General features: G+C 39.7%; 1 protein-coding gene across 1 annotated transcript in view; it reads right to left on the reverse strand.

Moving 5' to 3' along the window:
* Window positions 1-27,033, reverse strand: part of KCND2 (potassium voltage-gated channel subfamily D member 2) — a 600,910-nt gene that overhangs the window by 39,715 nt on the left and 534,162 nt on the right. Inside the window, exon 4 of the mRNA XM_073619816.1 lies at window positions 20,517-20,600. Within this exon, the coding sequence (XP_073475917.1) occupies window positions 20,517-20,600 (84 nt within the window). The remainder of the gene's footprint in view (window positions 1-20,516; window positions 20,601-27,033) is intronic.

The raw sequence follows: 27,033 nt of genomic DNA on the forward strand, positions 1-27,033 counted from the left end.
AAAATCCAAACACAACATTTAATATACTGCAACTTATCAATCCTTAGATGTAGTGGTTACATTAGCTTCTTTTCCAGCTTTTTCCCCTTTATTTTTCTCTGGTGATCCTGCTAACACAATTTCTGTCCCAGGGTAACAACGCTGACTAACTGTACTGTATGTACAGAGGAGAAGTGTTGTCACCCAAAATCTCAGTGACAGTCAGCAGGTCCGGACTGGGACAAAAAATAGGCCCAGACACTTTTGACTGAGCAGACAACTTTACCATGGACCGGCAGGGCTGACAGGCATTCGCGGGGGAGGTTGGTGGCGGGAATTCATGGAGTCAGACCACACTGTAATGTAAAGGGACACTGTGATATAGTGGGGACTGCACTGTAAAGGGGTACTGTAATGATTTTTATCTCTAATCATTGTGCCCCCTTTTACTCTGTGCTTAACCACTTCCCTACCCGGCCATAGACAAATGACGTCCACAGATGGGATCTCCCATCCTGGGTGGACGTCATATGACGGCCTCGGGTTCCCGGCCGCCTAGGGGGCGCGTGGCCGCCGGGCACACGCACCGGGTCCCCAGCAACGCGGCGGGCGCGCGCCCCCTAGGCGGCCGGGAACCCGAGGCCGTCATATGACGTCCACCCAGGATGGGAGATCCCATCTGTGGACATCATTTGTCTGTCCGCCGGGCACCCGCGATTGCCCATTGACCGGGCCGGACCGTGGATCTCTGTGTGTAAACACAGAGATCCACGTCCTGTCAGCTCAGAGGAGAGCGAGCGATCTGTGTTCCCAGAACGGAGGAACACTGATCGGTCTCCTCCCCTTGTGCGTCCCCTCCCCCTACAGTTAGAAGCATTCCCTAGGAAACACATTTAACCCCTCCCCGCCCCCTAGTGGTTAACCCCTTCACTGCCTGTCACATTTACACAGTAATCAATGCAATTTTATAGCATTGATCACTGTATAAATGTGAATAGTCCCAAAAATGTGTCAAAAGTGTCCGATGTGTCCGCCATAATGTCGCAGTCACGAAAAAAAATTGCGATCGCCGCTATTTTTTTTTTTTAAATGCCATAAATCTATCCCGTATTTTATAGACGCGATAACTTTTGCGCAAACCAATCAATATACACTTATTGCGATTTTTTTTTTACCAAAAATATGTAGAAGAATACGTATCGGCCGAAACTGAGGAAAAAATTAGTTTTTTTTTTTTAAAAATTGGGATATTTATTATAGCAAAAAGTAAAAAATATTGCGTTTTTTTCAAAATTGTCGCTCTTCTTTTGTTTATAGCGCAAAAAATAAAAACCGCAGAGGTGATCAAATACCACCAAAAGAAAGCTCTATTTGTGGGGGAAAAAAGGACGTCAATTTTGTTTAGGTACAACGTCGCACGACCGCGCAATTGTCATTTAAAGTGAGACAGAGCTGAAAACTAAAAATTGGTCTGGGAAGGAAGGGGGTGAAAATGCCCGGTATTGAACCGGTTAAAGTGTAGATCTCCAGCTCCTCCCACCACCTACTCCCTTAAATCAAAGTCTGCAGAGCCCCCCTTACATCAGAGTCCATAGAGCCCCCTTACATTAAATTCTGCATAGCCCCCCTAACATAAGAATCCACAGAGCCCCCCCCCCCTTACATCAGAGTCCGCAGACACCCCATGCATCAGAGTCCACAGAGACCCCATGCATCGGAGTCTGCAGAGACCCCCATGCATCAGAGTCCGCACAGTCCCTCTTACATCAGAATCCACAGATCCCCCCCTTACATCAGAGTCTGCACAGCCCCCTTACGCTGTAAGGGGGGAGCTCTGTGGATGAATGAATGTAAAGGGGAACCTTGATTTAAGGGGGTTCTGATGTAATGGGGAATGCTGTAGACTCTAGTGTAAAGGGGAACTCTGATGTAAGGGGGTCTCTGCTCACCAAAGCCCCCCTTGCATAAGAGTCCACAGAGTGCCCCTGAAATTATTTTATATACTGGGATGCAGGAGAGAGGGTGAGCTTACTCACCCCAGGTTGGAGGCTCGTGCATAGGCTGTCAATACCTTTCCTCTACTAACTGGTGGCTTCAAACTTCCCGCCCACACATCTCCGGGAAGTGTGCGCATGGCAGACACAGGAGGAGAGGGGCGGGAGGAGGAGGAGCTCTCTCTCCTCTCCCATCCGTGCAGGGAAAGGAGGGGGAGAACTGTCAGCACTGTCTGTGAGAGACAGCTAAGCCCTGCAGTTCGCTGGTAGTTCCACTGGGAGAGGAGACCCAGGCATGGGCGCATAGCGGGAGGTGAGTGGCGACCTCCGCTTTCCCCCCCACAGTGCGGCCCGCTTATCAACAGGCCATAGATCAGGCAGCCCCGCTCACCTGGCAAATGCCTGGTCTGCCCTATGGCCAGTCCGGGTCTGACTGTCAGTCACCGCTCTGTGCTCTGCTCCTCCAGCCCTCACTGACAACATTTCAGATTTCAGTTCAGTGCACAGGAAGTTACATTTCTGTCAGAATCTACATGTATTGTGACATGTACATGTATATGAAAATGTACTCAGCCTGAGAAAAAAATCTAATACAGCCATCACATCTAAGGAATGGTAAGCTGATATTTATTACATTTTTGTTGTTGAGTTTAGATATAATTTAACCACTTGCTGACCAGCGATGTACTGGTACGTCGCTGAATTAAAAGGGAGATATCCCGGGCATCACTGCAGCTGCAACAATAATTGAGATATAATTTTCTTCTGCCAGCGATTGTCTTCACTGGCAAAGTGATCATAGCAGTTAAGAAGCCACTGGATTACTTTCACTTTACTGGGCTCTCCTGTGTAATTCGGGAGCCCAGTAAAGATGTGACCGACGGCATCTTGTTCCTGGACAAAGTAAGAGGAACTGATGTTGTGACTCCCACTGTGTGACCGCAGAAACCAGAAGCGCCTAGGATTTTGTCACTGTCGACCTCATGTGCGCAATTACCATGTGACATCACAGCACCCACCAATTTACTCTCTAGGGCCTCTGTTTAATATATAATGTTTGGGGGTTCTAAGTAATTTTCTAGATTCTAAAATCTAGATTTTTAGAAATAGAGACAAGTGTCAGAATAAGCCCGGTGTTGAAGTGGTTAATTTTGAAACATTGCTGTTCATATGTACCTAGATATTAAGCATGCTGTCTTCTGTTATTCCTAAAAATATAATAACTTTAAAAGAATGGTATAGTCTTTTCAATTTTTTTAGGATCTTCATGGAAAAGATAAGTTTAATATTAATAATATCAACACTTTTATATTTACACATTTTATATTAAGACTAACTTCAACCCAAATTTTTTTTTTTTAGCTGGGTAAAATTTAGAAATTGTTTATGTCATTTTTTTTCATTAGTTTTTTAATTATATGTTTTTTTTTTTCACATTAAAGCAATACAAAAACATTGAAGAGCAAGCATGTAAAAATGACCGCATCACAAAATCAAAATAATTCATTTGCCTCCCTCCCCTTTAAACCACCCCTGCACTTATGTATACTGTATATACTTACATTTCTTCCAGCCATTTGTAATATACACACTGAGTGAAAACTTGGTATGTTTTGGTGACAACATGGGGGAGATTTACTCAAACTGAAACACTCAGAATCTGGTACAGCTTTGCATGGTAGCCAATCAGCTTGTAACTTCAGCTTGTTAAATTAAGCTATGACAGTAAAACATGGAATTGATTGGTTTCTATGCAGAGCTCCACCAGATTTTGCACGCTCTAGTTTTAGTAAATCTCCCCTCATGAGTCCTCCTCACCCTCCACCAGTGGGGGGGGGGGGGGGGGCAAAAACCTGGCACCCTGGACCAGGGGTCTCAAACTGGTGACCCTCCAGCTGTTGCGGAACTACAAGTCTCATCATGCCTCTGCCTGTGGGAGTCATGTATGTAACTTTCAGTCTTGCAATGCCTCATGAGACTTGTAGTTTTGCAACAGCTGGAGGGCCACCAGTTTGAGACCCCTGCCCTTGATTCACAGGAAGTGGGCTTAATGCTATTGGACATCATTCAACCCTGAAGAAGTCTGGTTATGGATCTGTGAGTGGGTGAGTCTGCAGGGAACAGTGCTGATAGATTGGGTGTGCATTTCAGCTGGAAATGATTTTTAATTTGTGCTGAAAAGTATTTATTTCCTGTATTTTTTTTTCTTTTGCAAGCTGGAATGGGGGTTTAACCGCTTGCCGACCTGCCGCTGCAGTTGTACTGCAGGAACATGGCTCGGCTGCGCGAATTGGCGTTATCTTACATCACTTCCTTTTTTGGCCACTAGGGGTGCGCGCGCATGCCCCCTGCTCGCCCACAAAGACGATGCGAGTGCCCGGCGGTCGTGATCAACGCCGGGCTCCCGTGATCGCTCGGGGAACATGGAGAACTGGGATCTGTGTGTGTAAACACACAGTTTCCAGTTCTCTGATGGGAGAACAGACAGATCATCTGTTCATACAGAGTATGAACAGCGATCTGTCATCTCCCCTACACAGTCCCCTCCCCCTTTCAGTTAGAACACACACTAGGGAACACAATTAACCCCTTGATTGCCCCCTAGTGTTAACCCCTTCCCTGCCAGTGACATTTTAACAGTAATCAATGCATTTTTAAAGCACTGATTGCTGTATAAATGGCAATGGTCCTAAAAATGTGTCAAAATTGTCCAACGTGTCCGCCATAATGTCGCAGTCCCGATAAAAATTGCAAATCACCACCATTACTAGTAAAAAAATAAAAATAATAAAAATGCCATAAAACTATCTCCTATTTTGTAGGCGCTATAGCTTTTGCACAAACCAATCAATATACGCTTATTGCGATTTTTTTTTTACCAAAAATATGTAGAAGAATACATATCGGCCTAAACTGAGGAAAAAAATTGTTTTTTTTTACATATTTTTGGGGGATATTTATTATAGCAAAAAGTAAAAAAATATTGCGTTATTTTCAAAATTGACGCTCTTTTTTTGTTTATAGCACAAAAAAATAAAAACCGCAGAGGTGATTAAATACCACCAAAAGAAAGTTCTGTTTTTGGGAAAAACAGGACGTCAATTTTGTTTGGGTGCAACCTCGCACGACCACGCAATTGTCAGTTAAAGCGACGCAGTGCCGAATCGTAAAAAGTGCTTTGGTCAGGAAGGGGGTAAAATCTTCCGGGGCTGAAGCGGTTAAAGTAAACCCATCATGGGTATCTAAAACTCAGACCCCTATGACCCAAGTTGTAAATTTGAGGCCTCCATAGCAGTAAAAAAACATAATTAAGCACGGGCTTTAATAATTCAAAATTGTGCTCACAGAAAATACACTATACTTTCATTTAAAAGGCTGGCTATGTAGTTTAAAGTGTTTTATCTTGCTAAACAAACATACAAATTTTAAATGCTTTAACTGTCCTTGAACATACTATGGAGACATGCTTAGTGGAATTTGTATATTTAACTGTAATTACTATTAACAAATCTATAGCTTGGGGGGATACATGTGCAAAGGAGTCATGTCCTTGTTTGACTTTAAATTCTAAACTGTGCAATTCTCTGTTAAACAAAAAAAAAATCTAAACTGTGAAATGAATAAATTGCATCTATAAATTGTTTATTAAAGTAAGGAAAATATTACTGAATTATTATCATACCAGCTGAAGGTGAGCAACCTTTATATTGTAAGTTATGGTACTAAACAATGTGAATTCTGGCCATCCTATTAAAAAAAAAAGCTGTGTTCATTCAGTCACAGAAGGTTATATAAGAATTGGTGGTTAATAAACCGCAGTCTGCTTCCCTGCTTAAATCAGACATAGCATCAAATATTTTTTTCATGCTACGTGCATGGGTGATACATATTGTATAAGTGTAACATTTATAAGTATTTGATTTCTAGAGGAGAAGTATTAATTTCCCCTGACAATTCTTTTTTCCTCCTTTCTCTACAGTAGGCCGGCTCCATCTTTATTCAGGCAAAATCCTGATGCCTGCTCTTTTAAATGCTGCAAACACACATCTCACACAATTTAGCCCCCTGCTGTCTGTCATTCTGTGATCAGCCTTTGTAAAAATGCATCACACTCGCAAAGCACAGTCCCTCTGCTGCCCCTTAGATTGTGATCTGTCAGAGTAAGAATCTATCAAAATCTCTCTCAGATGAACCCCTTTGTAGCTACGTTTAATGTGAACAGCCATAACACCACACCAATCACTGATGAGGGCAAGACTTTAGGAATGTGGCCTGCTGTCTGCATCAGAATGAGTACCTCATACTCCCAGGATATACTGTACCTTTCATAAAGTCATTTATAGACTGTGCCCAGAAACATTCCACATTTTAATGACAAAAGGTACAATTTTTTTTTTATTTTATTAATTCAAAATGGATTCAGATTACTGATAATTAATTGACTTCTGTGTTTCCGAATATTTTTTTAACAGAATGAAATTGTGATTTCTTAGATATCAAACTTGATATAGATCATGTGTACAATTCTCTTAGGAGATCTAATGTAATGTATCTTATTAGCCTTATAGACTTCATCATATAGATGTGCTTGCTGTCTACCCGATTGGTATAGTTTTATACATTAGTAATCACTTTTTATGTAACTCCATTACAGCAAAAACTATGGATTATGTGTAAAATTTGGCTCTAGTAGGTTATGTCCTTTTTTTTCCCACAAATAGAGCTTTCTTTTGGTGGTATTTGATCGCCTCTGCGGTTTTTATTTTTTGCGCTATAAACAAAAAAGAATGACAATTTTGAAAAAAAAAACGCAATATTTTCTTTTTTTTGCTATAATAAATATCCCCCAAAAATGTTGGTAAAAAAATCGCAATAAGCGTATATTGATTGGTTTGCGCAAAATTTATATAGTCTACAAAAATAGGGGATAGTTTTTTGGCATTTTTATTTTTAATTTTTTTTTAATTAGTTTTCTTTATTAGTAATGGCGGCGATCTGCGATTTTTATCAGGACTGAGACATTATGGCGGACACATCGGACATTTTTTACACTATTTTTGGACCATTGTCATTTATATAGCGATCAATGCTATAAAAATGCATTGATTACTGTGTAAATGACACTGGCAGTGAAGGGGTTAACCACTAGGGGGCAGTGAATGGGTTAAGTGTTTCCTAGGGAGTGATTCTAACTGCTAGGGGGTTGGGCTTCAACACACAGGACAGTGATCACTGCTCTCGATGACAGGGAGCGGTGATCTCTGTCCTGTCACTAGGCAGAACGGGGAAATGCTTTGTTTACAAAAGCATCTCCCTATTCTTCCTCTGCGTGACACGATCGTGGGCACCCAGCAGACATCGAATCTGTGGGACCCGCGGTCACGGTCACGGAGACCGCAGCAGGCATACACCCATGCCACCGTCCCCTTCTTAAAGGGGATGTAACCCGTACGCCCTTTTGCCTACCAGTGCCATTCTGCCGACGTACATTGGTGTGCGATGCTCGGCTAACGGTTAAAGCTGCTCTGCCAGAATATTTACTACAAACCATTTATGACAGGCTTCATTAGACCCCTTTCACATTGACAGAGCCCGCGGTTAGCAGTAAAGCGCCACTCATTTTGGCGGCACTTTAGAGCTGTTTTAGAGGCGCTTTTGCAGTGCTTTTTGCCCGCTACATGGGTGGTTTTTAACCCCAAAAAAGGGTTAAAAACTCCCGTTTTGCAGCATTTTCAAAATGCCTTTAAGGCGCGTTGGAAGCGCTGCCCATTTATTGCAATGGGTGGGGCATTGTGGGAGTGCTAGATACAGCTATCCCAACCTGCCCCAAAGATGCTGCTTGCAGGATTTTTGGTAGCATCCAGCAAGCGCATCGCTCAAGTGTAAAAAGTCACACTGCAATGAATGGGAGGCGGTTTTCAGGTGCTTAGCAGAGGCTATTTCTAGCGCTAAAGTGCCTAAAAACTGCACTAGTGTGAAAGGGATCTTATGAGTCTTTTGCAGACCCTCTAGTTGAGGTTTATGACATGCTTGAATGCCATCTTACTTTATCTGCTTTATGTCAAATGTATCTTAATGTGGACTGTGTTCCATTACAGGTGTCACCTCCAATGAATGCCTAGCACAGACATGAGATTAAAATCTATTACCAACTTGCAAATCTTGGTGAAAATGAGGGTGACACAGTATTTAGTATAGATCCCCATTCCCTCCCCACAGTTTAGAGTTCATCAGACCTCACTATTGTCACAGATACTGTACATTTTGTAGTTGCATCTCTTTTACCAAAAATTAAAACACATTGTTTACAGCTATAAAAACAAATAGTAAGGCTCTGTTTCCACTAGTGCGACTTTTCATGCGACTTGGGACTGAAAAGTCGCATGACAAATTGTTTCCCATGATTTCCAATGAGTACCGTTCATATCTGTGCGACTTCAAGTCGCAGCGACTTCAAAGTAGTCCCTGCACTACTTTGGTCCCACTTTGATGCGACTTGAGGTCCATAGATACAGGCATTGCTTCAAATCGCGGTAAAAAGTCGCGGTAAAATCGCGGTAAAAAATCGCGGCAAAATCGCGCGACTTTGGGGACGCACTAGTGGAAACCTAGCCTAAGCAGATGAATGGAAGAACTATATCAGCTATGTAAACCGGACCATAAGCATTAGAGAGAGAGAGAGGTTGAATACTTACAAATCAATTTTTTGGGTAAAAAGACAATCTTGTAAAAGCATACCTTTTTGCAGAATAGACACATCTGAAGCTGTTGCTGGATCTTGTGAAAAATTTAATATTGGCAAAAAAAAATTCAACCTAGCCTGGCAAGCAGGCTTTCCATTGAAGTGACTGGAGGTTGCTGCGCACATATCAGTACAGCCTGTAAAGAGTTGTGAAGTTTTTGGGCTGTGCGGGGCTAAAAAGGCCCCATAGTGAAGCGTCTATATTCCCATCGCACACTTTCCTGGAACAGAGCTCGTCAGTAATGCTGCAGTGACTTCCAGCTGGATACTGGATACATCACAGATTAATGCACATATTCACTAGCACACCATGTATTTTCAAATTTTTTGCAAAGCTTTTATTGCAGAAAGATCACATTACAAAAGAACAAGTGCAATGTTTTGTAGCTGTGCAGGATCACATCATGCCTGATGAAGGGGTCCTGCACAGCTCCGAAACATTGCACTTGGTATTTTGTGATGTGATCTTTCTGCAATAAAAGCTTTGGACAACATGTGAGCCGGGGACACGCAAATTCAAGCATTTTCATGGCTAGTAAAAACAGAGTAATAGCATGAATGATAAGTGCTTATCTACTACAAAGAGGATATCAGTCAAAAGAACTGAAAAAATGGATTGAACTAGCTTACGCAAAAAGAACATTATTTTTACAGGTACTTAAAAAGCGCCGTCAATTTAAGCAACGCTTTACATTTACATGTATTGTATTTATTTATTTCAGGTACATATATAGTGGCGTCAATTTACACAGCGCTTTACATATACATTGTACATTCACATCAGTCCCTACCCTCAAGGAGCTTATAATCTAAGGTGTATATATATATATATATATTGTATATTCACATCAATCTCTGCCCTTAAGGAGCTTACAATCTGAGGTCCCTAACTCACATTCACACATACACATGCTAGGGCCAATTTAGACAGGTGCCAATTAATCTTCCAGCATGTCCTTGAAATGTGGCATGAAACTGGAGTACCCGGTGGAAACCCATGCAGGCACAGGGAGAACATAAAAACTCAGATCAGGTAGTGCTGTGGCTGGGATTCGAACCAACGACCCTAGTGCTACTAGGCAGAAGTGCTAACCACTTAGCCACTGTGCTGCCCTTTTGCCCTATTTTGCACATCTAATGGAAAATGCTCCACAAAAGGGGACTGGGCTGTTAATGTTCAAGGGCCCTCAAGTTCATCAAGTTCAACCAATAACATACTTATCAACAACTTGATGAACTTGATTTGTTGTAATCAAATGTTTTCTAGTACTTTTCTGTGTTCAGCTCTGTTTCCATATTAAGTAACATTAACATATTGCATTAATGTTAGAGATTTACTAAAGCGGGAAACTATTTTGTTGCAGACCGAGGGGTCCTAAAACAACAACTTCTACAGTCGTGTATATCTAAATGTTGCTAGCAAATCATCCAAGAAAGCATGCCAGTGTATTGCATTGGAAGAAATCTATATTTTCTTTGCAAGACATAAGTGGTGACCATGCTTGGTGTCAGAAATGGGATTTTTAGTGTTCATAATGAAATGTATCTAATATCCTAATAGTGAGATGCAACTACCCTAAGTTTACTAATGTGTTACAAGCCCAAAAATGTGTCCTTGAGTCAAAGCTCACAGTTTTTTTTCTGTGACTGTCCTGTTAGGAAAATGTCCACTCCCTTCCCGTCTCAGGCATATAGACAGCACTAAAAACTCTATTCAAAGTTTTGGCTTTAGACAAGTTTTAAGTCTAAATGTGAAATATGTTTTGATGTCATAAGCTGCAGAGTGTGTTACTGAATTTGTCCAGCTTATATTGTAACATATTTACCATCCATTAATGCATACACTTTCTGAAATAGTTGGGGTAAGTTAAAGGATAAGTTCACCTTTAGTAACATGTTACATGTTACACCCATGTTAACATGTTCCATTTGCTGCACCGCCCGGACCCCCCTGATCCTTCATTGTGACAGCGAGCAGGGGACCTTCTCTCCCCATTTGATGTCACAAATTAAAATAGAACCATAGAAAAAGAAATCCCCCTATGTTTGGGACTTTAACAGGCCACCAACTCATAAGATAAAAAAATATAAATTTTATATATATATTTAAAAAAGACGTGAAAGCGTCTATAACACACAAGATAAAGAATAATTCCATAATAGATACACAATCAAAACAGAGAATATATATGGGGTGATGAAAAGTAGATGTACTCTCACAAGAGTAGTGTACCCCGATACCTGACGCGTTTCCGGTATTCTAGTACCTTCATCAGGGCTTTCAGAGTTGTAGATATTTTGTGCATATATGAATTCCAAAAGGAATGACTCTGTGTTCAGATAGCACCCATAGCCCCTGGGGTTAAATAACGTGTTTTAGTAAGTGCCAGACCAGGGCTATGTAAGACTAGTGCGTGCATTGAGATGCCGATATCAAAACGTATAATAGGTGAGCCAACTAGGGAGTAAAGCGTTCAGACGAACCATTTGCATGCCGGCTGTATGCCGGAAGGATAAATGTCCAATAGCAAACCCATAATAGTGGGCTCCTATTTAAGACCCTGTTAGCACTGACAAGGGAAGGCACCCCTCACTGGACCCACACACCCGAAGGCTGTTGGCTTGTAGTTCTCAATGAACCACCACGGCACTGTTGAGCACTCTAGGTAGTTCATTGATGCTTCCTGTCAGTGTGTAACTGCCTTCGTATGAAGTATGAGCAGACAGCCTACACAGACAGTCTGCAAGAACCGTGCTATCTGCAGATTGTGGGTGAAATGTTTTACAGGCTCCTAGTAGCAAAAATAATAAATGCGCATTTTTTTACCTGCAAAAAGATGTGCATTTATTTTTATTTTTTTACAAAGGAGAACTTATCCTTTAATTATGTTTTTCTCCTGTTATGACCGGTGTTTCTAATATCTGGTGAAAATATAAAATAGGACTCAAATTCCAATGGAGGACTTAATATGTTGCTGATTAGGAACTATGGACAGGATCATGAACAACCCATGTTTAGATAATGCTTTCAGACCTTTTTTATTTGAATAGTTTTTCCATGTAAGGTAGATTTAAAGATCTAAACAGACCTTTTCCTCTTTGCTACCAGATCTTTCTTAAAACATAAGACATTATGTCACCACATTTCAGTACTTTGATTCCTGTTGAGAGTGTCACTTATTCTAGATTGTTACCGTCATCACCTTACGGATTCACTTATTTCTATTCCTATAAACAATACACCATTTAAATGGAATGGACTTGGCGGGGCCGTTGAGGAAAAGTTTATGTTTCAACTCTTGCTGCTCTCATTACTATGTCTATCTTCCTATGCTCAGTTGAAAGACCCAATAAAAAAGCCAATATTCTTTATCAATTGTGGTGTTCAGACTGTAAAGGGGTCAAGCAATAAGCACCTTTAGTGGTGGGCAGAAATGTTTATTGCACCAAATATTCCAACATAACAGAAAATAGATTCTTAAGTGACAGTTGATTGTTTTTTTTTATTGATGAATAAGGCTTTACTGTGCAGACATTTCTGCATTGCATTTATCTCTTGGCTGAATTAAGAAGAGGACAGGGTTCATCCCAGATCTGTATGAATCATTTGAGAATGTGTAAATGTCTTATTGCCTATTCACTATTTGACATCTGCCTTCTTGTGAACCCCTCAATGGGAATTGGGGCAGTCGATACACACTTTTTATCAATCAATTTAGCTTGTCAAATGTATCTATTTTTCTCTCTGCAAGGGGGGGAGGGAGGTAGAATGCTGCAGGAAGAGAGGGATTGTTAGTAAAGGAACATAGTATTTAATCACCTGATACCTCAGAGCTGGTTATGTGATCAGTCAAGGTCAGCTCCTGACTTTCTCTCGACAACCTGAGGCTACAAGCAGCAGCCCAGCGTTGGAGCTAAGCAAACTCAAACAGCACACAGCCTGCAAGCATAGCATTCTTGTTTCAAAGTAGTCATCCTGATTAGCTATTCATGGTGATAGCATGAACTACACATAGGCTAGTATTCTCCCAGCATGGGGAAATTGCAACAATAAATTGATCTTCGGACTACAGGCACCAAGAGGCTAAAGTCCTGGGTAAAACCCTCAAAAATAGCCAAAGACCAATATCTATAAGGCTAAATGCATAAAAAAAAATCAAAATCCAAGGTAATACAAGTTGTTCTTATTACAGCTGTCTCCAGAGTCCACAGTGACATGGCAAGAGTCGCTTCAGTATCTTATTACTTTGGATATGAGTCCTGCAAGCATTGGCAGAAAAAGCAATGTCTTAAAGTAGGACAGGATCAAAGTTAGGAAAGCACTTAGGAGGTCAGTTGATTGAAATCAAGCAAGTGGCTGTGTATAATCCTGCTTACAGCAATTTCCATTAACCTGGCATATGAGGCTTTGAGACGTTGTAGGTGTGCTACACAAAAATATGAAAATCTATTCTGCAATGTTTTATGGGTTCATTGTAACCAGCTAGTTTGCTAGATAGAAAAAAATATTGGAATCTCCTGATAGACATGAGATTTCTTATGAATGTGTTTTTGCACATTCATGAAATATAGTCAACCTGGTGCAAAACAATATAAATATGTAGAGAGAAAGAAAGACAGCAGACACATTTTAGGCAGATTATTAAATATACATTAAAGACTAATATCATTCAATAATAAAAGTATAGTTTTCTTGGGGGTGTAAAGTCTTAAGCAATTCTCTTAAATTAAAGTTTCTTGTAAAGCCATCCTATTCTAAGAACAATTAATCAAACCATCAGCTAGATTTTAGTAGACTTGCTATGAAGCAGCAAGAGCTAAGTGACAGCCAGGATATGTTTTGGTATTTTTTTGGAACAGATAAGATGATTGGTAAAGTTAGCATTTTATTTATTATCTGAGACACTATGCAGTGTATGGGATTACAGCTGCTATAGATGCTACAAGTCTGTGGTGACTTGTGCTGAGCAATTGTCTGCTCCTGGTTGGGGGGGGGGGGGGTCAGGGGCGGGTAGGGAAGCAGTCCCCTTGAGAGAAGATAGTGGTTATTGCTAGCAGCTATAGTAGCCGCTAGCACTAATCGCAATTGAATCTGGCAGGCTGGTTGTACCCAAGTTGATCGATCTATAAACTTGGTAAATTCAGCCTGCCCACACACAGTTCGATTTGAACCATCTGTGGCGGGCATTAACTTGTTAATTGTATCTAAGGAAGGGGGAGGAAATTACTAAGCAAACAGCAGTATCAGAGGGCGCAAACATAGTTTTCTCTTCAAATTTGTCCCTGGAGTGTACCCCTGTTCTATCTCCACTTCTGTGAGTGAAGAACATGTATCCTCCAACACCTATGCCACAATGCAATTCTTGAGCCCAAACAACATATTTTGCAGGCCCATTATTGTCACTTGTTGGGGGGAGGGATGCATATGCTCAAAGGAAATCTAGGACAGATATGAAGATTGTCGTTATTAACTTCTTCTGAAATATTACTGTAGATGCTGGGCCACCAATGAATTCAGCACTTTCTGAATAAACTTGGACAATAATACAACAGAACTTCTGATATGCATGCTTGTTCCAGATTGAACTTAAAGGGGTTGTAAACCCTCGTTTTTGTTTTGTTTTTTTAAATAACAAACATGTCATACTTACCTCCAGTGTGCAGTTCATTTAGCACAGAGGGGCCCCGATCTTCGGCTTCTGGGGTCCCCGGCAGCACTGGTGGCTCCCCCCCGCATTGAGTGTCCACGTTGGAGAAGGCTCTCCTAAGGTGGACACCCGTGAGGGCATGCTCCCGAGTCCTGCTTCTATGTACATTCACACAGAATGCAGGACTCGGCCCTGCCCCCCGGTGCCCGCGTCATTGGATTTGATTGACAGCAGTGGCCAATAGAGCCAATGAATTGCTATCAATCTATCCAATTAAGAGCTGAGACAACGGGCAGAGAGGTAGAGCGTATCTTCGCCGAGGAAACGAATGGACTCAGGTGAGTGAAACGAGGGGCTGGTGGGCCGGTCAGTTAGAGAAGTTTTTTCACCTTAATGCATAGGATGCATTAAGGTGAAAAAAACATGAGGGTTTACAACCCCTTTAAAATGGAATTCCAGGCTAAACCTAACTAATCTAAAAAATGTTCCCTCCCCCTCTTTGTACGTATGCTGACTAACATATGTAAGAAAGATGTATATACCTACCTAATTCCAGGCCGTTTTAGTACAGATGTATGATCTGGCCCCCCTGTGTCAGCCTGGGGTAGCTGCAAAGGGAGTGTGGATGGACAATAGTAGCCTTTGGGTAATATCAACGCTCCAAGGCATTCCAGCTGTTGTCAAGTGCTCTCCCCTGCAGCTGCCAGTGCCACTGACTAACACAATAGGGATCATGTAACCGGACTGGAGTAGCTTGAAAAATGGTAACTATATACATCTTTCTTAAACAGGTTAGTCAGCATAGGTGTTAGGAGTGGAGAGGGAGCATGTATAAGATTAGTTAGGTTTAGTCTGGAATTCCACTTTAAAGGTATTAGATTAGCACAACATCCAGGGAATTAGGATTTTCAGGAGAGGTAAGCAATGGCAGCCTCCACATTTGCAAACTTTTGCAGTGTCAGCATCATACAAGGTTTAAACACTTGTGCACCAGCCTGTAATAGCTTGTTAGCAGGCCATTTCAGTTTTCAAACCTATGACAGGTTGACTGACAATTACACTATCATACAACACTGTACCCAGATTAATTTGATATCTTTTATGAGACAGATAGAACTTTCTTTTGTAGTATTAACCTTTTTTTATCTATTATTATATAAAAAAAAAAACAGACCAAAAACTTTAAACTTAAATTGGCAGTACAGTACAAAGACCCCCAAAATGACTCCACTTGCACAAAGGGAATTTATTTTTTATGTATAATATATTTTTTTTTTTTGCAGAAACATGCTGATATTGAGGAGGTTAAAACACAGAATGTGGTAATGGTTCAGTAGATACAGTGCTTAGATGTCATACACAGAGGGAGGAATAGATGAAGGGGTAATATCAGTACAGTGAGAGGATGTGGGTTAATGTGCAGATGTGAAGGATAAGTAAGATCAATGGATTAATATACTACTACGCAAACTGGAGATCAGATATATAGGAGAGAAGGGGGTGAAAGGTTAATTAATTTAGTACATCTTTGCTCTATTTCTTTAAAAAACGGTGGTATTATTTTTAATCATGGTTTTTATAGTGAATTTATGTGTTTAATACCTTGCTTTGTGTCGTTGAGGAGAATTTTCACATTTATGTACTTTGTATATTACGATTATATTACATACATTATATAATTTTGGGCATAATAATTTAAACTCATGTAATTTTTATATATGGTGTCACTCTTTTGCTGATGGAAACTCTTTCAGCAGCAGGATTGCAATTGTCACATGGACTTTTGGAGTTAGCAAGAGTTTATCAACATTATTGATGTTCACTGTCTGTTAATCAGTACAGGTAAATTCAAATTAGTATTTTTTTTATAAAACAGCAGAGTTTTTTTTTTTAATCTAAGTTCTAAACTGTATTTTCATTTATATGTGTCAGCATCTTAGAAGAAATATTGTCTATAAACTGAATTATATATTTTTTTGCTCTTAAAAATAATAAAATAATTATGTTTATTGTACTTATTTCTTTACACCTTTGAGCTAACATTGAGATATCTCCTGCAGATCCTTTACATGTTCATGATAGATCCAAAATGAAAATATATAAGAGTATAAATGGATAAACAGTCTGTCCAAATTGCACTAGCCATGGGCAGTCCATATACTCAACCCAGTGCTGTAAAAATACCAAACACTATAGATTATTCCTGCCGCGCCATAGAAAGGAACGTGCATGGTAAGCTTTTCTCTCACCAACGAAGGTTTGGGACATTGCTAGTCAGCACTTTGTTTAAGATAAATTAGGACACTGGAATTTAGCAGGGCCACTCTTCTTTTAAATTAGACCTACATTCTTACATAAGAATATTTTGTTCTCTACAAAGGGTTAACTGTGTGCCTAGCAAGTGTTTATGCGTTTACTGTGTGGTGCGTTTACTCAAAGATATGATGGTTTTGACCCTCTGCTTTGCAGGGAGACTATAACTGCCACATCCCTGCTATCAGGAGAGAGATCTGTGTCGCTTACATACATAGATCTCTCTCCTGGCTTCTGCTCCGCCGATTAGCGGATTTCGGACAGGAATCATTGGCCGGTACTCGGTGATCAGCATGTAAAGTAGCCAATAACATCGTAGTCAGGTGGGCAGATGTGCGTGCACCCGCCCCCTACCTTGAAAAGTAGAATTACGTATATATACGTGATTCTGTGCAGCCGGCCTGCGCTGTAGCAGTTAAGCCACAGTGCGCGGTCAGCAAGTAGTCAACTTCCTCATTCCTAACTCTCTACACTTTCTATCTTTCTATCTTGATTTTGGGGTGATTCTATAAAACGAAATGAATCGATGTGCAGTGGATTTATGTTTGATTCAGACTTTAGTCATATGCAAATGTTTCTGTTTTTTGCTATTGTCACCCACAGTACTCTTCACTAAAGCACCCCCTTTCTCCCATTTTTTCACACTTCTTACAGTTTACGATGGAAAAAATAAAAACGCTTTTCTTGAGAATAAGGTTGTAGGTGCTAACTAAAAAAAAAAAATGATTCCTCATTTGCACCAAGATCTTCTGCTGTAAAGTGCAAGTACATGTTTACTAAAAAAAAAAAATCACCCCAGCCCCCTTCCCTAGCTTGGTCAATACAATCAGTAGGTTTAATATATACTGAAAGAGTTAAGATAATATTTACATATGGTCATATTTTTAATTTTTGGCACAGCTGACTAAGATGTTTGTAATGACTTTTATTCTAATGGCCAATTCACAAAGTGGTTTAGAACTCTACCCACCAAAACCAATCATTCAGTTGAGCAATGTGTCACTGCAAATATATTCAATGCTGACATGAAACATATGAATCTGGATTTTTAATATTTCATACATGTTCAGTTTAGGTAAAAATTAACTTTTAACCAAATGCTGCTGGAAGTAATATTTTAACTATTAAAAAGACTCTTGGTTTAACTGTTAACAAAAAAAACAAATAAAAGACTCTTGTCAAAATGTAATACAGAGACAATCACTATATGGTTTACAACATCAAAAACATAGTGTGGAGCACAGTATGTCAAATGATCTCTTTTATTGGTGGTATGAAAGTGTAACTGGAAAATATGATGTAATGGGGATCGATTTGGTATGTTTAAAACAGACTTAATTTTCTCACACAGTGTGACCACATTCAAACATAAAAACAAAATGGCTGATTGTTTCAGATAGAGGGCACTTTTTTAATGCTTCCATTATATGTTGCTCCAACCACTGATCCAATAGTATCTGCAAGTGAATTAAAATGATATTTCAGCTTTAGGCAGATGCAAGAGGGCTGTATCACCCACTATTCTATTATTACTCAAGGGGTCTCCAACACCAACCTGCCATCTGGAAGGTCTGCAGTCTCACTGTTCATTATTAGTTTATTATTATTATATTTAACATTATAAGGGAATGCAGCCAAAGGAGTGAAGCATCTTTACATGGCTAAATATTGCCCACAGTGTAGGGGTAGAGGCAGATGTTTGGTGAGGTGCTTTAATCCCTAGGCAAGGAATGCAAGGAGTAAGTGGGTAATTCACCCTGTAGACGACCACCAAAAACTGAAAATCCTTCTGGATTAACTTACCCATTACATAAAGTGCACCTCAATCTTCCACAATCTTAAGAAACATTGAAATGGTACCTGAATGTTGGGTGAAGGACTTAGTGGTAAGATGGGCTCATCCACAACATGAGATAACCCCTACATATAATGTGATAACAGAAAATAAAGGAAATTGAGATTATTCAGATGACAGAGACAGATTTAAAACAGAGAGAAGGCATATTTTCCAATATAATATTTCCTAGAAGCAATAACATTGAGAAGGAAGTAATGAAAGCCACTTGTCCCTGGAGACACCATATCTTATCCAGAAAATCAATTTACTGATTACCTGCATATCCCAATTATACTGAAAGATTTTCATAACAGCCTGCTTGGTAATGGATGTTCAACCAGGCTGTAAAGTAATTCATGTTTACACATGTTTTATTGATTTAAGTAATCTTACCTTTTCAATGCAGTGAAGATGGAATTATTGTTTTTGTATTGTTCACTTAGAGCAAAGTCCATTGTTCCACCAAAACAGGCCGGTGACTAACCATAGCAAATGAGTTGGTTCGGTGAGAGGAAAGCCCCAATAATATAGTTTCTCATATGAAAAGGGCAGACTATACATTACAGAGATGTAGAACTCATAAATCCTGATATGATCAGCAAAGCAGGGCATCAGCTTCATTTGCTTCACCTATACAGGACTGAATCTATTTAGGCAACTGCTCTGTGGATGTATCTTTGTTAAGTGTTTACAGTTAGCAACCACTGCGACTGTTATAAACTGGGGAGGTCTGCCTTACATAACCCATGTATGTTGTGTGAACTACTTTGACAGGTTCTGGACAATTAAAATGTATGTCCAGCCCTTTTTATTTTGTTTTCAATAGAATGGGGAAAGATGAAGCTTTTTTTCTGCTATCTGGTGCCCCGTTACAGAGATTTTCACTTATTGCTCCAAAGATAATGGTTTCATCAGATAGGAAGTGCAGTAACACAGACACAGATTATTTCTGTGTAGGGTAATGGGAGGCTAGAACACCTGTTAGCTGTTTATTGTGTCCCTCTTGCAGACTTTCCCTCATTTCCTGTCTGTTGAAAAAGTTGCTGAAGGACAATAACTAAGGTGGAAACCTCATTAACACTAAAGAGCCCTAAAGAGCAGTAGAATCCCACAGGGGTCCTAACTGATGAAAGCAGACCTATACTATGCATTCAATGGGTAAAGATTCTAATAAGAACTTTGTGCTAGTTTCCAAGAAAGGCCCGTCCACAACAATAGGTAACCTGTAAACTTTTTCAATTCTATTTTGAGACATCATTGTCAATTTTGAAATAATATAATTTTTTTCATAGGCTAGACTGAATATATGAATGAATTTTCATTTCTGAATAAGAAAGGGATTACTAGGTTTTACCATTAGTGCATATTTCATGGCAGCCTTCATGCATCAGTAGTATCTAAGAATGACTTAGATTTGAACTGTCTAGAACGTAAGGGTGAATTCATTTGGAATACTTTTCAGGGAATCAAAGATTTTCAGTAAGTATGCGTATTACGATATTAGGTATATTTCAAAGCACATAAATTGGACTTTTCAATACCGTGGATGTATTGCTTGATTCCTATAATATATGTGCCTACAATCATGGGTTAGGATTTTGGAGGGCTATGAAAGATGGTCTTATTGACTTTATAGCCCAAATACAAACAAATTTATTTTCAGGTGGTGGTCACCTGGGCTTTATAAAATTCTTTTTAAAGTTTGCAGTTCATTGAAATCTCAAATTTGTGACTCTGTCCCTTATTCTCATTTCCTGTTGCACGTGTTGGATGGTGACTACCGACTATCAGTTATCAGATTATTTTGGTTGTCATCAACCAAGTCAAGGTGGGAAAAAGCATGTGATACAGGCCAGCTAATAAAAAAGGCCAATGATCCTATGCAAACGGAGAATCACATTAAGTAACTAAGAAGCATTTCCACAGTTTTCCTTCTGCAGTGAAGCAACGCAAATTATTGTATTCTCACTTTGCACAGTAAAAAAATGTTTCAAGTTCCCTACCGTGGTCTTCTCCAAACAATGTAGCAGGTGGTGATGTTGTGTTGCAAATGTAGACCCAGTTTTGTTATGCTCTTCATGTGAGCCCTGTAAATAAAAATAATGCATTAAAACTTTGAAATGTTCTTATTTTAACATCTTTTTAAAGATATATATATATACATTTATATTTATTCAGCATATAATACTTTAAATATAAATCCTGTCGATTTACCCAGTTTGGAATAAAAAATATTTCTCCACACTAACTGTGCAGTTTTTATTTTCAATAAAATTATTTTCTTCAATAATCTTCTCTACCTTGAATTATATTAAAACATTGTTTTATTTGCTTCCTGATTCCTCAGTTCTATAAGATTTCTGGTCTGAAATATAACACCATTTAGAAACAAAGGCAGCAAATCACATTTTGTGGCCTTTCCAGACTTACAAGTTATTTCACATTCAGTTTCTATAAATATTTGAATATTTGGATGGAACACAATTATGCTACTATACATTCTGATTTTGCTATAAAATGTTTGATGTTTAAAGCCATTTCATTCATTGGCATGCTTGAGAAAGGAGCCACAGTTCTTCAAAATCTTATATAAAATGTTTTCTCTTAGTAAGCAATAAAGGTCTGTACTTTTAAACCTATGCAATATCATTTGTCATACTTGGCAGGATTCCAAACATAGGGTTTGTGCTAGTGAAGACCAAATAGGTGTCAGTGTATACCAGATATAGTGAGGTCACAGAGAATTTCAGTGCAACACCTCCTCTGAGTTTCTTAACACAGCAAAATATTCCACAGACAGGAATCCATTCACCAAAGAAGTGTAGAAGGGTGATAGTTATGCCCCAGAAAACTTCAGTGACACTCTTCCCCAGAGTTTCCTGCAAACTGTTATTTGGACAGGACCCTTTCACTGAACAACACGTGGAAGGGGGAGTCTTTGTTTCCCATTAAGGATCCCAACCAGGATGCAAATTAAATTTCAGTTTCCTAATACCTAACCTCTCAATAGGCAGAGTGTTAGCCTACTCAATTTTACTCCCTTTTTCCTACAGCTTCAATACACTGACACTAGGGCTGATCTGTGTTCACCTTTCCTTTTAGAGTGAGGAACTATCTTATCCAAAAGCCCACTTATTGGCTAGTCTAAGCCCATTGGCCAAGATTCAAAAGCCATGCATTGCATTATGGTGTAAAAAATGTGCCTGCCAATCTCGCCATTTTCACAGGATTCATTGGCAAATACAAACCTTGCCCCTAATTAGGACTAAGTGACATCTCAGCAGTAATATCACCTATGCCTTTTCTTATTTCTCTACCACAAGACAGTTCAAAGTATGGTACACATAAACCTTTAAAGGAATGCAATCAATGTCCATTATGAATGGAACAATGCCTACTAACAGAACAGACACTTGCAAAGTCGTATTTTAATAAAAACATTTCAACCTACTTTTACTATTACTATTTTTCCATGGTTCATTTAATAATCAAGTTTTTGTTCAGTCTGGATATTTCACTAATTCTCTTATTATAGATAACATTTATTGGTTTAGTCTCATTTTCCCTTATTAGATAAACTACATGAAATGGTGTTAGAATAATGTTACACTGGAGGGTTTTTAATGATTGGCTTTGCTTAAAAAAATATATCTTTGAAAGAAAGTGATTTAGCGGCATAACCCAATTAAATCTTACAATCTGCCCTGTTTTTTCAGCTTAGTCTCATACCACTATATGCGCTTTACACATGTAACAACATTAAATAATAGCTCTTTTAAGTCAATCTCTTTAAGTCAATCCGTTACAGTAACTCACAAAAGTGAGTACACTCCTCACATTTATGTAAATATTTTATTATATCTTTTCATGTGACAACACAGAAGAAATGTCACTTTGCTACAATGTAAAGTAGTGAGTGTACAGCTTGTATAACAGTTTAAATTTGCTGTCCCCTCAAAATAACTCAACAGACAGCCATTAATGTCTAAACCGCTGGTAACAAAAGTGAGTACACCCCTAAGTGAAAATGTCCAAATTGGGCCCAAAGTGTCAATATTTTGTGTGCCCACCATTATTGTCCAGCTCTGCCTTAACCCCCTTGGGCATGGAGTTCACCAGAGCTTCACCGGTTACCACTGGACTCCTCTTCCGCTCCTCCATGATGACATCCCAGAGCTGGTGGATGTTAGAGATCTTGTGCTGCTCCACCTTCTGTTTGAGGATGCCCCACAGATGCTCAATAGGGTTTAGGTCTGGAGACATGCTTGGCCAGTCTATCACCTTTACCCTCAGCTTCTTAAACAAGGCAGTGATTGTCTTGGAGGTGTGTTTGAAGTCGTTATCATGTTAGAATACTGCCCTGTGGCCCAGTCTCAGAAGGGAGGGGATCATGCTCTGCTTCAGTATGTCACAGTTGGCATTCATGGTTCCCTCAATAAACTGTACCTTCCCAGTAATGGCAGCACTCATGCAGCCCCAGACCATGACACTCCCACCACCATGCTTGACAGTAGGCAAGACACACTTGTCTTTGTAATCCTCACCTGGTTGCCACCACACACGCTTGACGCCATCTGAATCAAATAAGTTTATCTTGGTTTCATCAGACAACAGGACATGGTTTCAGTAATCCATGCCCTTAGTCTGCTTGTCTTCAGCAAACTGTTTGCGGGGTTTCTTGTGCATAATCTTTAGAAGAGGCTTCCTTCTGGGATACAGTCATGCAGACCAGTTTGATGCAGTGTTCGGCATATGGTCTGAGCACTGACAGGCTGACCCCCCACCCCTTTAACCTCTGCAGCAATGCTGGCAGCACTCATACATCTATTTCCCAAAGACAAATTCTGGATATGACACTGAGCACGTGCACTCAACTTCTTTGGTCGACCATGGTGAGGCCTGGGATAAGTGGAACTTGTCCTGTTAAACCGCTGTATGGTCTTGGCCACTGTGCTGCAGCTCAGTTTCAGGGTCTTGCAATCTTCTTATAGCCTAGGCCATCTTTATGTAGAGCAACAATACTTTTTTTCAGATCCTCAGAGAGTTCTTTGCCTTGAGGTGCCATGTTGAACTTCCAGTGACCAGTATGAGAGAGTGAGAGCGATAACACCAAATTTAACACACCTGCTCCCCATTCACACCTGAGACCTTGTAACACTAATAAGTCACATGACACCGGGAAGGGAAAATGGCTAATTGGGCCCAATTTGGACATTTTCACTTAGGGGTGTACTCACTTTTGTTGCCAGAGGTTTAGACATTAATGGCTGTGTGTTGAGTTATTTTGAGGGGACAGCAAATTTACACTGTTATACAAGCTGTACACTCACTACTTTACATGAAAAGATATAATAAAATATTTACAAAAATGTGAGGGATGTACTCACTTTTGTGAGATACTGTATTTACATGTCCACAGGGTAGACGGTGTTGAATTGGATCATGTTTAAATAAAGGTGAAGGAACACTTAAGCCATGTATAATATTTGTCAAAGAGATACAGGAGGCAAAGCCTATCTGCCCTGAGACTATAATTTTATCCTACCACTGAGTCTGTTCACTAAGTCCTCCTTCTTTTCTCTGACTACAAATAACTGGGTGTCCTGGAACTCCCTATTCTTGCCAAAAATTCAAAAGTTGCCAGCATCACACATTTTAAATCATATTAACATCGAACATTTTGTGTGTGCACCTGAACTGCCGTATTTTAAATCTACATGCCCTAATCTTTTAGAAATAAATAATTTATACCCTTTATCTGACCCTGTTGTTATCTTCTGAATGCAGGGTGGATAGAGAGCATAGAATGACAAATCTGCAGTCTTAGCTGCATACTGTATAAAAGTCTTGCTCAACATGGCTGAAAAGAGACCATACAGTGGAAAATTATATCAAATACCTAAATTAGGCTAAATTGCATGGCACTGATCATTTTAGCAAATAATAAGTATTTTTCTATATAGGAAATTATGCTACTTATTTATCGATGTTGCTCTAGTCTATACGATCATGTTATGCAGATAATTCTATAGTTTTGCCATTTGAAAGTATAGATAATATCAAGGCAGGAAAAAAACGGTTTATTCAAGTTAATTATTTACCTATTTACCCATAGGTTTTTGAACTGTTTATTTTACCATTTGAAATAAGCACATGCAGGCAAAACACATTTATTACAAACACATTTTAAAACATGGCACATGATGTCACTAAAAGAATTCTACTTTATTTACTGCAATATCCTACGATACTGTAGTGATGATTTATTTCCAGTGCAAATTTGTTTATACAGGCGATAGCTTACAAACACTTTTTTGAAGAACACTCGTTTCAGCAAGAATTTACAAAATTTACAGCAATTTTTGAGCAGCTTTCTTTACACTTTTAAATCACCTACACTTCAAGTCTGGGTCAGTGAAATACAGATATTTTTTGGAGTGCTAGTTGTATCTCTTATGGGAAATGATGAGAGCATATACAGTACATATGGAATTTAGCTTGTACAAGAAGAGTGTTTGTCAAGCTTTTACAAAACACTTGCAAAGCTTTTTTTCCAGCTTCAAGTAACTTCTTTACTTGCTAAACTAACTTTATTTACTGACATTTTAACCACTTGCCATCCGCTGCGTGCCGATATACGTCGGCACAATGGCAGCGGTGGGCAAATGGGCGTACCTGTACGTCTCCTTTAAGAGCCGAGGATAGCAGGCACGCGCGGCGTACAGCATGACTGTGCCCACAGAACCGGTGGACTCGAAGTCTGCCGGCCTCCCGGCAATCGTGTCACGGAGCCTCAGGAAGGGGAAGTGCCTACTGTATGTAAACAAGGCATTTCCTCGTTCTGCCTTGTGTCATGACAGAGATCACTGCTCCCTGTCATCAGGAGCGGTGATCGCTGTCATGTGACTTGAAGCCCATCCTCCCCACAGTTTTAATCACTCCCTAGGACACACTTAACCCTTTCTTCGCCCCCTAGTGGTTAACCCCTTCACTGCAAGTGTCATTTACACAGTAATCAGTGCATTTTTATAGCACTGATCGCTGTATAAATGACAATGGTCCCAAAATAGTGTGAAAAGTGTCCGACATAATGTCGCAGTCCCGATAAAAATTGCAGATCGCCACCATTACTAATAAAAAAAATGAAGACTAAAAATGCCATAAAACTATCCCCTATTTTGTAGACGCTATAACTTTTGCGCAAAACAATCAATATACGCTTATTGCAAATTTTTTTTAACAAAAATATGTAGAAGAATACATATCGGCCTAAACTGAGGAAAAAAATAGTTTTTTTTATATATTTTTGGGGGATAATTATTATAGCAAAAAGTAAAAAATAATGTTTTTTTTTTGCAAAATAGACGCTTTTTTGTTTATAGCTCAAAAAATAAAAGGTGATCAACCAAAATAAAGCTCTATTTGTGGGAAAAAAAGGACGTCAATTTTGTTTGGGTGCAACATCGCACGACCGCGCAATTGTCAGTTAAAGCGACGCAGTGCCGAATCGCAAAAAGTGCTCTGGTCAAATCTGGGGTAAAATCTTCCAGGGCTGAAGCGGTTAAACAAGCTGCTAGCAGACTTCAGTAATGTTCAGCACTATCTGAAACTTGGTAAAAGTCTACTGAAGCCTGCAAGCAGCATGTATAAAGTGACAGTTAGCGTTTTCATTGTCTGTGCTTAAAATCCCCAAACTAAAGATAAAGGTTTCTTTGAACTTTTCCCACAAAGCTGCTTGAATACTTCTAAAAGCTCGCTGAACACCCAAAAGTAAAAATGTAATATATTGCAGCTTACCAATCATTAGATGTGGTGGCCACATGTGTTTTATTTTCCTTAAGTTCTGGTGATTTGGCCAGTAACACACCTCCCATATTAGAGTGCCTACACTGTGGATGAAGGGGCAACAGAGGCACCTTTGGACTGCAGCATTGTTAATCTGGGGGAGGGGGTGTTAGTTTCACTAATAGAATTAGATACACTAACAAATTGAAGCCACACTCCAGTTAACACTTTATAAGCAGTCACAGCAACAGTTTTCTTCCTTTTGGGATAAAGGTTTTATACAAATTAACAACTTTTAAATAATTGTAAGCACCCCCATCAGTGCTAAATTGTGTTGACACTCTGATGCCGCGTACACACGGTCGGACTTTTTGTCTACAAAAGTCCAACGGACGCCGACGGACTAAAGCTGGCTGGTAATCCGATCGTGTGTGGGCTTCTCCGGACTTTCAGCAGACTTTTTCAGCCTCAAATCCGACGGACTTTAGATTTGAAACATGCTTCAAATCTTTACGTCGTAACTACGACGGACCCCGAAATCCGCTCGTCTGTGTGCTAGTCCGACGGACAAAAACCCATGCTAGGGCAGCTATTGGCTACTGGCTATGAACTTCCTTATTTTAGTCCGGTGTACGTCATCACGTACGAATCCGTCGGACTTTTGTGTGGTCGTGTGTAGGCAAGTCCGTTCGTTAGAAAGTCTGCTGCAAGTCCGCCGAAAGTCCGCAGGAAGTC

Source organism: Aquarana catesbeiana, linkage group LG03 (genome assembly GCF_042186555.1).
Source record: "Aquarana catesbeiana isolate 2022-GZ linkage group LG03, ASM4218655v1, whole genome shotgun sequence".
NCBI lineage: Eukaryota > Metazoa > Chordata > Amphibia > Anura > Ranidae > Aquarana > Aquarana catesbeiana.